The 13146-nt window shown below is 35.3% G+C and overlaps 1 protein-coding gene across 1 annotated transcript; it reads right to left on the bottom strand.

Moving 5' to 3' along the window:
• Positions 1-228: 228 nt before the first annotated feature.
• MGAT4C (MGAT4 family member C) lies at positions 229-13041 on the bottom strand. The gene is made up of 3 exons (XM_028148588.2): positions 12895-13041; positions 6906-7053; positions 229-1549 (listed from the first exon to the last, which is right to left on the bottom strand). The coding sequence occupies exons 1-3, from the start codon at positions 13039-13041 to the stop codon at positions 408-410; spliced, it is 1437 nt and encodes a 478-aa protein (XP_028004389.1). The 3' UTR covers positions 229-407.
• Positions 13042-13146: the final 105 nt, after the last annotated feature.

Raw genomic sequence — 13146 nt, 5'->3', positions numbered from 1 at the left:
GATGGATATAATAAATTATAAATTTTTGAGGAAATGTACACAGTTGGCAACTATTTCTCAAGACTTACCATCCAATAAACCACATTTTCTCTTTTTATACCCTTCATGCCACCTTTTTTGACATTCAGTTGAAATTTTGAAATTAACATAACACTAAAAATATAAATGAAAGCATTAACTGTGAATTTATATATTCAACTCCAGAAGTTGAAATAAATACAAGTGGATATTTAAGTAAAATTATGATGACAATATGTAAATCACAACTGCCAAGATGATTGACCTTTCGTTTAAAATATCCCATCTGTTGCTTTACCTCCATAGGACAAAGGTAGCAAAAGAGGAAGGTAACAAAAAAAGGAAACAGGAAGACCTGTTTCAGTTACTGGACATGTTGATTTAATTGACTAAGAAGTCCAAATGCTAATACTCCTAATAATCAGCCATTCTTTCTGCGTTTTCGTAATGTATATCCTTATACACTTTATATCAAATGGAATTTTTTGATTCACATCTGACATTTCAAAGTTTCCATTTTTGAATTCCCCTAGTCTTATATAAGTATCACATTGTCTACTTTGTTTGAAAAGTATAACATTTTCCCCAACATCTAGGGCTCCATGATGTAAAATGTCATTTTGCCGATCTTCTGTTCCAGTACTCACTTTAATTTTTTTAATTACAATTGGGTTTTCAAAAACAATCACAAAGGTGTCTCCTGTTGAAGGTGGTTTCCCCCAAAAGTATTCATCAACACTACTGTAAGCCTTGCTGGCATCATAATTTTCGAAAACATTCATATTGGTATACAGACTTGCAGGAGGGTTATCAGGGATGTCAAATGACTCCTCTTCAAAATCATCATCCTTCAGCTTATTCTCAGTCCCTTTATAGGATGAATAATAACCCATGTGCTGAAAGAGAGATGGTTTAAAACGGATCACATTTTTCTGAGCCAGCAGACCCCGAAAATGAGTCAATAGCCAATCACAAGGCATTTCTTGATAAAACATTAATAAAAAATGGGCCAAACGTGGGAGATCATGTGAATGATAAAGTTTTCCAATGTAACCAAGCTTAGAAAACTCAAGAGTTACCCAGTAGGTTCCTTCTAGGGATGTAATGACTTTCTTGATGGCAGTTAAGAAATTTTTTGAACATCGAACGTCATCTTCAAGCATTACATAATAGTCTGATGTATTGGCACAAAAATTAAGCAGAAAAGCATAATCTACATTTTGTTTGGAACGAAATCTGACTCTATCTTCTGGATCATTATAATTTCTTTTAAGGCCATCCAGGATTGGGTAATATTCCTCTGGAGCATGTATCACTATTAATCTTCCTGCAATAATATGGTGGGCAAATTTTTGTGTAATATCCTGGACCATGACCTCACGCCAGGATGAATTAAAGTCTGCCAGATGAACCACCACTGAGATTTCCTTCAGCTCTTCGTAGCTGGACTGCTCAAAAATTGACTTGATTGTCTCAAGTAAATAGTTTCCTTTCTTTCGTTTCACTGATGAAAGTCCAATTGTAAGAAACCCTAAGCAAAGAATGCAGAAGGATGACAAATTAAACGTAAAATAGGTTTTGAGTAACATATAAAAAGAAACAAAATGTTATTTCCCCCTTAGGCCTGCTACTATATTAAGTAAATCTAGTAAATGATTATGTTAGAACATTTTGTGATTAAAATATTATGCTAAACACACAAAAATTATAGTAGTTTATACATAATTGATATTTTCTATGGAAAATTGCATCTTAAGCACAATGATATGAGTCCTATTGCTGTAAACATTTGTTTATGAAATGAAAAATATGGTTTAAAGTGTTCTGTAGCTTAATGTCCTCATTATACCCCTTAGAGAAGATAGATATTTAGGTAATATCCACACTATTTAAAAAAATACTACAAAAGAAGAAGGAAATTCATAGTTAAGTGTGACAAACTAGTCTCAAATTATGAAAAAAAGAAAATTAAGAGTAACTCATTCTTTTAATTGTCTTAAAATCTCCATAGGACACATATTTTCATTTTTCTTTGATCACAGTATTGTCTTATATCAGAAGAATTCATAATTGGACTTCAAAACTTTAATTTGAAATTTATCCAGTGTGTTCATTAAAATGCAAACAATAGTGTAAGCTAATTTTGAAAAATTGCATTATAGTTCAAATGTAGGGCACATTGTTCTAAGACATTAATATTACTGTTTTGAAACACATTTTATATTAACTTTATCTAGAAAAATTTTTATTCAGATACTTAAATCTAAAATTAGAAATTGGATATTTTTAAGGAATAAAATAAAACCTGGTGAAGTGGCAGTTTGCCTCTGAGAAGTGTTACCTGTCTTTCTATTGAAATATTTTCACTTTTTAAAGTTTTCATTTTCACCATGACTGAGAACTGAATAAAATTTCAGAACCGCCACTTGGAAAATAGGAAAACGTTTATATTCACCAAGATCACTGTTTTAATGCAGACACCTACATAATGTAATTTACACAGTATTGAAAAAAGCCCTTCCCAGAAAAATCTTTCTTACTCATCTGTCAGAGAGGGAGAGATTTACACATTTTGTTTAAATACCTGACTTAGAACCCTGACTTCTACTGAAAATCCAATATGTTATCTGTACCATTAAATTAAAACTACCAGCCTTTAATAATGCTCAATATTGGCAATACTTATAGAACACGTTCTACATAAAAGACAGAAGTCTATGCATTTTACTAGAAATATGCATCTTAATATTTCTAACAGTCTTTTGGGATACTTCGTGTGTATTATTACTGATTTATAGCTGAGAAAACTAAATCACAGTAAGATTAGGTAACTTTGCAAAGTGGAATGCCTAGTAAGTGGAATGATTCAAACTGTTTTGCCCTCATTTCTCTGTTTTATATTGCCTCCTTAGTATAAAGCATTTGACATGTGTGTCAATATACATTAGTAAAATTAGCATGGATAAAGGGAAATGAGTAATATTTGAACAAAGGTGGTGAAACAAATGTAGATCACAAATAGTGGCAATCTTATGCAATTGGACAGAAGCTTAAGATCAGTAAATATTTGAAATAGTAGAATGAACAAAAGACCTAAAGAAATCTGAGTTAAGTTACAATTTCCTCACCTGGTGATCATAAATTCACTTGTATAAACACTTCTGAACAGGGGACTAAATTTTTGTGGTCTCCACACAACAAGAAGTTCATGATATCACTGTATTTCATTGAATCTAAAATTCACATTTTTCATACAGAAATACTTTAAAATCTGGTTGCATGTTATGACTGATGACATCTTACAATTATTTTATTATTTTTAAAAATATATTTTTATTGATTTCAGAGAGAAGGGAGAGGGATAGAGAAATAGAAACATCAATGGTGAGAAACCAAGATGGTGGCATAGGTAAACACCTGAACTTGCTGCCTCACACAACCACTTCAAAACTACAACTAAAAGACAAAACAGACATCATCCAGAACCACAGGGAGGCTGGCTGAGTGAAAATTCTACAACTAGAAGGAAAGAGAAAAGCACACTGAGACTCAGAGGAGCTGCAGAAGTAAAGGCAAAGGTAGAGAGGCATGAGCACGTGCTGAGAGGGCTAGCAATTGAGTTCGCGGCTGGCTTTTTTAAGCTGCAGAGAGACACAAGCTCCTGACTGCTCTGAACTCCAGTTCTGGGCGAGACTCTGGGGACCCAGACTCATACGGGGAGAAACTGGACTGTCTGGCATTGGGCAGAACTCGACGGCGGCTTTCTCTTAGAGGTGCTTGCAGTGATTACCCAGGGACATTGAGACACAGGGGCCTCTTTGGGCAGGGCTGACGGGAAGCCATTGCTATTTGCTCTGCCCTGAGACTCTGCCCCATCCAAGCTGTGCACAGAGGCTTTTGCATATGAATGGCCTGGTCCTTTGAAATCTAAACTTACCTATCAAACTGCAGCTGAGTCAGAGAGACCCAGAACATCCAAAAGAAGGCCCAAGGCCCCACAGAAACTTGCATTGCTTCACAGCTGGACCTCATCTGGGCACCTCCAAAACCCAAACAAAGAAGAGGAATCTGCAGATCTCTCCATAGCTCCTGCTGGGTGGCCTCAGGCAGAGGCTAAATTTGCACCTCTTTAGAGATCCAAGAGCCAGTGTACCCAGGGGTCAGAGTAGGACCATCCAGATTACAACTCCTCAGATCCATAAGGGACACACTAAGGGGGCAGACTCAGTGAGCACCAAAGCCCTACTGAAGCAAGACTTGCCTCATAAGGGTGTCTCCAGCACAGCAGTTCTCCCATCGTAAACACAGCTGATCCTCATAGCCAATTGGCCTGGAGGTCAATTCCTCCCAGTGATGCCAACAACAATCAAGACTTAACTACAACAAGACTGTGCACACAACCCACAAAGGGGTGCACCAAGAGTGTCCACCTCAGATAACTTGGGGAGGCTGAGCCACTGGGCCCTATAGGACACCTAGCACACAAAGCCACTCTATCAACTCAGGGAAGCAGCCAAAATGCAAAGACGAAGAAACAGGTCACAAATGAAAGAAATGGAGGAAAGCAAATGACTGGATATAGAATTCAAAACCACAGTTCTAAGGTTTTTCAAAAATTTTCTAGAAAAGGCTGATAAATTTAGTGAGACCCTCGAGGATATGAAAAGGGACCAACTAGAAATTAAGCATACACTGACTGAAATAAAAAAAATAATATACAGAGATCCAACAGCAGACTAGATGATCACAAGAATCAAGTCAAAGATTTGAAATACAAAGAAGCAAAAAACACCCAACCAGTAAAGCAAAAAGCAAAAAGAACCCAAAAATATGAAGACAGTGTAAGGAGCCTCTGGGACAACTTCAAGTGTACCAACATCCGAATTATGAGGGTGCCAGAAGAAGAGAGAGAGCAAGATACTGAAAACCTATTTGAAGAAATAATGACCAAAAACTACCCCTACCTGGTGAAAGAAATAGACTTACAAGTCCAGGAATCGCAGAGAACCCCAAACAAAAGAAATCCAAAGAGGACCACACCAAGACACATCATAATTAAAATGCCAAGAGCCAAAGACAAAGAGAGAATCTTAAAAGCAGCAAGAGAAAAACAGTTAGTTACCTATAAGGGAGCACCCATACAACTGTCAGCTGATTTCTCAACAGAAACTATGCAGGCCAGATGGGAGTGGCAAGAAATATTCAAAATGATGAATAGCAAGAACCTACAATCAAGATTACTCTACCCAGCAAAGCTATCATTCAGAATTGAAGGCCAGACAAAGAGCTTCACAGATAAGAAAAAGCTAAACGAGTTCATCACCGTCAAATCATTATTATATGAAATGCTGAAAGGTATTCTGTAAGAGGAGAAAGAAGAAGAAAAAGGTAAAGATAAAAAGTATGAACAACAAATACATATCTATCAACAAGTGAATCTAAAAATCAAGTGAATAAAAAATCTGATGAACAGAATAATCTGGTGAATATAATAGAATCAGGGGCATAGAAAGGGAGTGGACTAACAATCCTTGGGGGGAAAGGGATGTGGGGGTGCGAGAAGAGACTGGACAAAAATTATAAACCTATGGATAAGGACAGTAGGGGGGGGTAAGGGCAGAGGGTGGGGTGGGAACCGGGTGGAGGGGAGCCATGGGGGGAAAAAAGAGGAACAAGTGTAATAATCTGAACAATAAAGATTTTAAAAAAAAGAAACATCAATGGTGAGAGAGAGTAATTGATTGGCTGCCTCCTGCATGCCCCACGCTGGGGATTCTGTCTGCAACCTAGGCATATGACCTGCCCGGAATTGAACTATGATTTTCTGGTTCATAGGATGATGCTCAACCACTGAACCACACTTGCTGGGCAGCATCTTACAATTAAAACTGATACTCATATTTTCTTAGTGGTACAGTAGTTAGGCCATGATACTTTCTGTAATCCATGATAACTTGAAATCAGTGAAATGTAGTACATTACTTCATGGATTCAAATTGCCTGTAGTAAGTTGAATAGTTTCCTCAAAAAATTCATGTCTACCTGAAAACTCAGAGTGTAACCATATTTGGAAGTAGAATCTTTGCAGATGTAATTAGTTAAGGATCTTGTGATGAACTTAAATTAGATTTAGAGTGATCCTTAAATTCAATGACTAATGTCCTTATAAGGAGAGCAGAGGCTATAGAGAGACACAGAGACAAAAGGAAGAAGGCCATGTGACGGTAAAGGCAGGGATTGTGGTTATGCTACCACAAGCCTCCAAAATTGTGAGATAATAAATTTTTGTTGTTTTGCTTAAACCATTGAGTTAGTGACAATTTGTTACATAGTACCTTAGGAAATAGATACAATGATTTTCACAAATTCAAAACTAGTGGCATGTTACAAAAACCAAACCATTAAAGTTTGGAATATGGGAATATCAATACGGGAACAGTTATTTCTTAAACACAATGTTTAAAATTTAAAATAAAGACTTTGCTTGGGGTGTTGGGCACATGATGCAGTGTGCAGATGTTTTGTTGAGTTGTACCCTTGAATTCTGTATGATTTTGTGAACTAATGCCACCCCAATAAATTCAACAAAAAATTAACAATAAAAATTAAAAGGTGTAAAAAAATAAAAAAAATAAGTAAAATAAAATAACTTGATTTTTCCTAGTCTCTCTACATAGTCCTACAGTGAGGCATTAATTTTTTTTTTAATCAATAGAATTGGATCAGTGAGTAATTGCAATTTCTGAGGAAAAATTGAACAATTTTCCCAAGATGTATTATGTTAGTAAATTCTATAAACTTGTATTACCATACAAATGAAGCAAATCATCATTTTTTAAAACAAAATATTTTATGTATTCTTGATTTAAAAGTGTAAGGATACTTACGCTTTCTTTGCAAAGGAGTAGAAGCTAAGTAGCGATAGGTGACATTGATGGCCCCTGAGAAATTGGATAAATCTTTGAAAGTATGCACATAGCGTTCTGAATTCAGTTGATGTGTGGATGTTTCCCTTATAAGCTGTTTGTCTCCTTCCTGAATGCCAAGAAAGAGGCAGAGGAAATAAATGAATAATAGATGGTCATGGGTTAAAAAAGTTTCTCCTGATGTATAATATGCATGCCATATAAATCTCAATTACTGGCACCTCTGTAGGTCATGATTTCTCACCTGGATTCCAACCGAGAGTCTCTGCTCCAGGCTCTCTCTACTCTATTCTACTAGTTATACTACAGTTACATTTGCTTTTCTATAGCATACATTAATAATGGCACTATCTTGATAAAAATACCTACATGAAAACTCTTCATGTTAAAATTCAAATTCTTTACAATAATTTCAGGATCTTAAAATTTGACTTTAAGCAATTTTACAGTTTCATGCAAAACTACTTGCCACTAAATTCCCCATTTGAATCATATTAACCCTCTATCTTCCTAGCCAAACAATCTAAAGTAAGAAAATATATTCTTATTTGGCTAAAATACACACTGTTACCATTGATAGCTTCCTTTTTTCTCTTTAATTTAAGTTCAATTGTATATTTCAATTTATCTAATCACCATTTGATCAATATATTGCTTATACTAGTACATTATTAGCAAAACCACAACTTGCTTGCTTTTCTATGTAGTTTACAGCACATGGAATATGTTTGGGGGCAACCTAATTAGAAAAAAAAGTCAGGTATGTGCAAGCCATTAAAAAGAAAGTGAAGACATTAAATAAATTTGATTTTTCTATTGTTTAGCTGTGGTCAACAAAACTTTCATTAAAACCTTGTTTTAAAAGATTAGTAAGAGTTAAAATACAAATTTTACCTTAATTGGATCATTTACCATTTTGTATCAAATTCAAATGTCAATAGCAAAGGTGACCCACCAAACTTTTAAATCTATGGCCAGACTGGAATTTTTTTTTTAAATTAAAGTTGAGAATCATATACAATGACAAGGAACGAGCTTTCAATCTGGTTCTTGCTAAACCAAGATTCATTCTGATGATATTTTCTGTATATTCAGTTCTGTTTATGAACTGATATTTGGTGTTAAACACTATCTTTCTATATTTTATATTGCCTTGACAATTTTGACAAAGAAAAAATACTTTAGTCTATTACAAAATTTATAATGTGTTTGCCATCTGTAAGTTATAATTTCAAAATATATAAAATTAAATCTTGGGTGATAGATTTCTTATAAATATACTAATTAAAATTCCATTGAATCTGATTTAAAATTCTTTACATTTAAATATTTTCATCTTTGTCTTATAAAACCTATGAAACAGAGGTGAGAACTTACGGTCCAAGGGCCGTATGAGGTTCGCAGAATTATTTGGTGTGGCCCCGCCAAGGCATCAAGGGTGAGTTAATTAAATATTTGACCAGATACAGAGGCTAATGTTGAAGTTGATAATTTTGTATGACCCATGAATGAAGTTATAAGTGCCCAAATGGACCTTGGCAGGAAAAAAAAGTTCCCCACTCCTGTTATAGAACATCATTAAAGTTTTAAAATAAACAAATTTGAATTGCCAAAAAGCAACTGGAACTCAATTTAGCATCAACTACTTTAATAGTAACGTAATGGTATCCATAATCAATAAGATCTAGAAGATTTAGCTATAAAACTTACAGTAGTGACAACACTAAATTCATTGTACCAGTCTGCTCTTAGGTGATGTCACATTCTAAAGGAAGAGCAGGATACTGAATATCACTTTAAGAATTCTATCTTCAATATATAAAAATTCAGATTTTTCTGTGATAAGATAAAATACATTCATCCTGATGGAAGGACATAGCAGGAAATAAAAATGGAATGTATATAAAAACACTTTATTAAATTCTTAAGACTAAGCTTTGCACTTTTCAGCATAAATAAATAATGCAACTTTCACCTGACTCAGCCTTGTTGACTCCTTTCCAGAGGCATATACCTGAACAGCAAGAATCTCCCTAGATACCTTCTTTCTATAGCTACTAAGCTATAGTGTATTTCTCAGGAATAAGACAAAACTTTATGACAATTATTTTCTGGATGGGAATGAAATTCAGTGGACTAGCTACAGGCTAAATACTAGTATTTACCCTACTGGCTACTTTGAAGATCATCACAGCCCAGAAGCTAGGTTGATTGGGCAGGTAGTGTCTCTTCTACTTGGTTTGCCTTGTTATACTATTTGGCTCTCATATACTGAGCTTGGCTTCCTTTCCCGCTGAAAGGCACTTATATCCCTAATATGTAAGCAAAACACTGAACTATTATATGCCCAGGATTTCAGGCCACCAATGCCTTTTTGAGCAAAAGAGCAGAGTATAAGTTGCTAAGTAACTCCAGAGACCTTATTACTTCTAATTGTCTGATTTCTCCAAATTATAACTCTTATTTTCCCTGAAATAAGAAAGGTAGAAAGGCTGACTCATGCTTAAGCTTAGAAAATCGCACACATTGTGGCATTTTGGAGTCAAGAAAGAAAATCAAGTCTGATAATTTTATGAAAGTGAAATAAGCACAGATAAAAGGTTCAAAAGGGAGAACTGTGAAAAAAACAAACAAACAAACAAAAAAACACCTGCATTATATTGTAGTAGAGGACTAGTTTTCTAAGGATATTAAACATTTTTGGAAGAATAATTTCACATTAATTATTTAAAAGTGTTTAAAATGTTTATACATGTTAAGAACTGGGATAAAATGTAGCTCAAAATATAAATTAGGAAGAGAATATCATCTAGTAAATAATGAAAAATTAAACTAATAAAAATGCTTTCATTGAATTTTCAATATTGGGGGGTTTTGTACTTAAAAATCACTTAATTCCCTTTCCAAGTTAATATAGTTAAGAATAATTTCAGGTTTTAAAGATAAAAAGTAATTTATTCTCTATATGTGGGCTAATTTGCTAATTTGACTATATAGCTATAGGCTTAATATAGCTAGAGAAAAATTCATTGAGAAAGTGATCTTCAAGAGCTACATCCTTAAATCAGACCTTTTACCTTAGGTGGCTAGGACCTATGTTTAGATATGAACACATACAAAACAGGGCTGTAGTATTTGATCTTCTTATGGATATATAGTCTATTACTCCTTAGGCATTTAAATTTTATGAATTTAAAGAGGTTTTATTCCAAAAAGATATAAAGATGTTATAAAAATGTACACAATGACCTTTTGTCTGTTTAAAGTGAAACATTAAAATTGCACTTAAAAGTGTCTCATAAATGCAGCCAATCATTGGCTACAAGCATCCTGCCAATACCATGTGTTTGATTTACAAGATGTGATTCCCTTCTACCTGTAGACACAGATGCAATAAATAACGTTTTATTACAGAATTAAATAATTCATCAAAGACTCCTCTAGTTAATTTTTAATCTTTAATTTTATTAAAAAATGCTGGATCACATGAGCCTTGTTCTATTGACCTTAAATCTCATAAACCTAATAATCAGGTTTTAAAAAAATCCAAAATGATTATCATTAGAAGTTTCTCCAGTGCTCTGTTTACCTAAATCAGGCTTAGTCGAATTGTATTACTTTGTGGTGATTTTAGCCCTTGTGAACGGACTGTGAATGGTAGAATGAAGCGTCCAAGAGATCAAGACCTATACTTCAAGGAAAAAGGCCTGGTAGAGCCAAGAAATTGAAATCTGGCAGAATTTCACCATTAAAGAAAAATGCTAAATGAAGCAAAGTACTTTACAGAAGGCCTTCTAAGAAGATCCAAGTACCAAGGTCATACAGTTGCCTCATAGGATATTGAATAATATATAGTAGATAGTTAATAAATCATGTTTATTTGATGAAATAAAACATTTTATTGGGACACACTCTTTGTGGTTATTTTCAGACTAGTAGCCCGTTTGCACGAAGATTCGTGCAATAGACCTTCATTCACCTGGCTGCCTGCACCAGTTTTCTGCCAGCAAAGGGGACCCAGACCTTGGCTGTGGCCACCGCCTTCTCCCTTCTTTCAGGGTCGGGGCTTGGCCCCGGGCAGTGGCCTTGGGCTCGGCCGCACCCAGCGTCCCTGCTACCGATCGCAGGAGCCGACCCCCAGTGGTTTCCTGCGATCCGTGCAGGCTCCCCGCTGGTGCCCAAGGCCGGAAAAGCCTAGGGCGGCTTTCCCGGCCTTGGGCTCAGCTGCACCCAGCGTCCCTGCAAACATTTCCAGGTGGGCGTGGTTGGTGGGCGTGGCTTGGGCATAGCGGAGATGCGGTCAATTTGCATATTTGTCTATTATAAGGTAAGATTATCTCTTGCTAAGGATTAATTCAAACTTTCAGTGTGCTTGCATGATGTACTTTTTCAGTGTACTTTCAGTTCTCTGTATGTCCAAAGGTTTTGATTTTCTAAAATATGTGAACAGGCCCTAGCTGGTTTGACTCAGTGGATAGAGTGTCGGTCTGTGGTCCCAGGTTTCATTCCAGTCAAGGGCACATGCTCAGGTTGTGGGCTTGATCCTCAGTAGGGGGCATGCAGGAGGTAGCCAATCAATGATTTTCTCTCATTATTGATCTCTCTCTCTCTCTCTCTCTCTCTCTCTCTCTCTCCCCTCCCCTTCCTCTCTGAAATCTCTCTATCTCTCTCTCTATCTATTTATCTATCTATCTATCTATCTATCTATCATCTATCTATCTTATCTATCTATCTATCTATCTATCTATCATCTATCTATAATAAAATAAAATGTGTGAACAGGTATAATAACATAAAAATTAAGATTTTTCTAGATATCTTAAGCTCAGCTCAGATAGAAAATGTGAATAAGCAATAATGTTCATGTTATTCTCATCACACATGATATGATGTGATAATTATAGTAACAATTTAAATTCTCACTATTAGCCAGAATCAGTCCTTTTCAATATTTCCATAATCCACTTAAATTAATTTATATATTATGTATTAATTTATCTTTTATAAACTACTGAATATCTTAACATCAATACCTTTAGTTTTTGAGGTTCTATATTACTTTTTAGTGAATATAAATATATACAACACTAGCCTTTTATAAAATGTAAATGAGGTGTCACATATCTAATCTAATAATAGACAAATATGCAAATTGACCGCACCTTCGCTACACCTAAGCCATACCTACCAGCCAAGCTACCTCCACCAGCCAATCAGGACGAGTATGCAAATTACCCCAACAAATATGTTGGCTAATTTGCATATCAAGACAGCGTCGAAAGAAGCCAAGAGCTGCAGAAGGGAGTAAAGCTTCGAAGAAGCAAGCAAGCCGGGGGGGGGGGCGGGGGTGGAGGAGAAGGGAGGAGCAAAGTCAGGGCCAGGGGCGAAGGGAAAAGCAGGCGGGCTGGAGGAGAAGGCGGGGCGGGCGACAAGGGCAGAGCGGAGGCGGGGTAGAGTGCAGCAGGAAATCCTATTGCAGGATTTTTCCTGCAACGGGAAAGCTAATTATAATATAATATTACTTCTTAGCAACATAGCATAATTAGTATCATTAGTTAGACAATGAGATTTTTTAATTTGAACAATACAGAAAATAGTGGAAGTAAGGTGTAATGTCATTAATCAAATTTTGTTTGTTATATATATTTCAAATTAAAGCTCAACTACTGAAATGGTTTTACATAAAATTAATTCAGCACAGTGATAATAGCTAACTTATTTGTAATTATATATACATATTTGAATCACTATATATAGCACTAAAGAAAGCACTGCAACATAAAACAATTGTGAAGTTGGTAATATAAAGTTAATACAAAATAGTAAATAGGTAGATAATAGATGTTATAAGGCTATTCTAACAGCCTGGAATTGAAGCTAGGTTACTAATGAACTAAGTCTAGTTGATTTAGGCATTGTTTTAAACAAACGAACAACCTCTAAAACTTACCAGAACATAGCTATCTTCAATGTACAAATTCATAAATAGAAGAAAAATTACAAGAACTCCCAAGAATGACACTGTAGAACGTTTTCGCAGGCATCTCATTTTATCCAGTATTTCAAAAATATGTTTCACTTGATGAAATTTAAACATTCTCTCCTATAGAAAAGAGGCACATGATTACTAACCATTAATTTGGTTGAAAATATTTCTTTACCATATATATCAAGGGCCAGACCTTTATAAAATCTCACCCTT

Source organism: Eptesicus fuscus, chromosome 7 (genome assembly GCF_027574615.1).
Source record: "Eptesicus fuscus isolate TK198812 chromosome 7, DD_ASM_mEF_20220401, whole genome shotgun sequence".
In the NCBI taxonomy this organism is placed as follows: domain Eukaryota; kingdom Metazoa; phylum Chordata; class Mammalia; order Chiroptera; family Vespertilionidae; genus Eptesicus; species Eptesicus fuscus.
The sequence above is the reverse complement of the archived record's forward strand: the minus strand, read 5'-3'. Positions and strand labels throughout refer to the sequence as shown.

Bases quoted from the DNA above. Each gene is read 5' to 3' on its own strand.
- MGAT4C (XM_028148588.2), bottom strand. From the start codon at position 13,041: ATGTTTAAATTTCATCAAGTGAAACATATTTTTGAAATACTGGATAAA. The intron at 7,054-12,894 runs GTAAGTTTTAGA...CTTGGCATTCAG, and splicing joins TTGAAGATAGCTATGTTCTG to GAAGGAGACAAACAGCTTAT. The intron at 1,550-6,905 runs GTAAGTATCCTT...TTCTTTGCTTAG, and splicing joins TACTCCTTTGCAAAGAAAGC to GGTTTCTTACAATTGGACTT.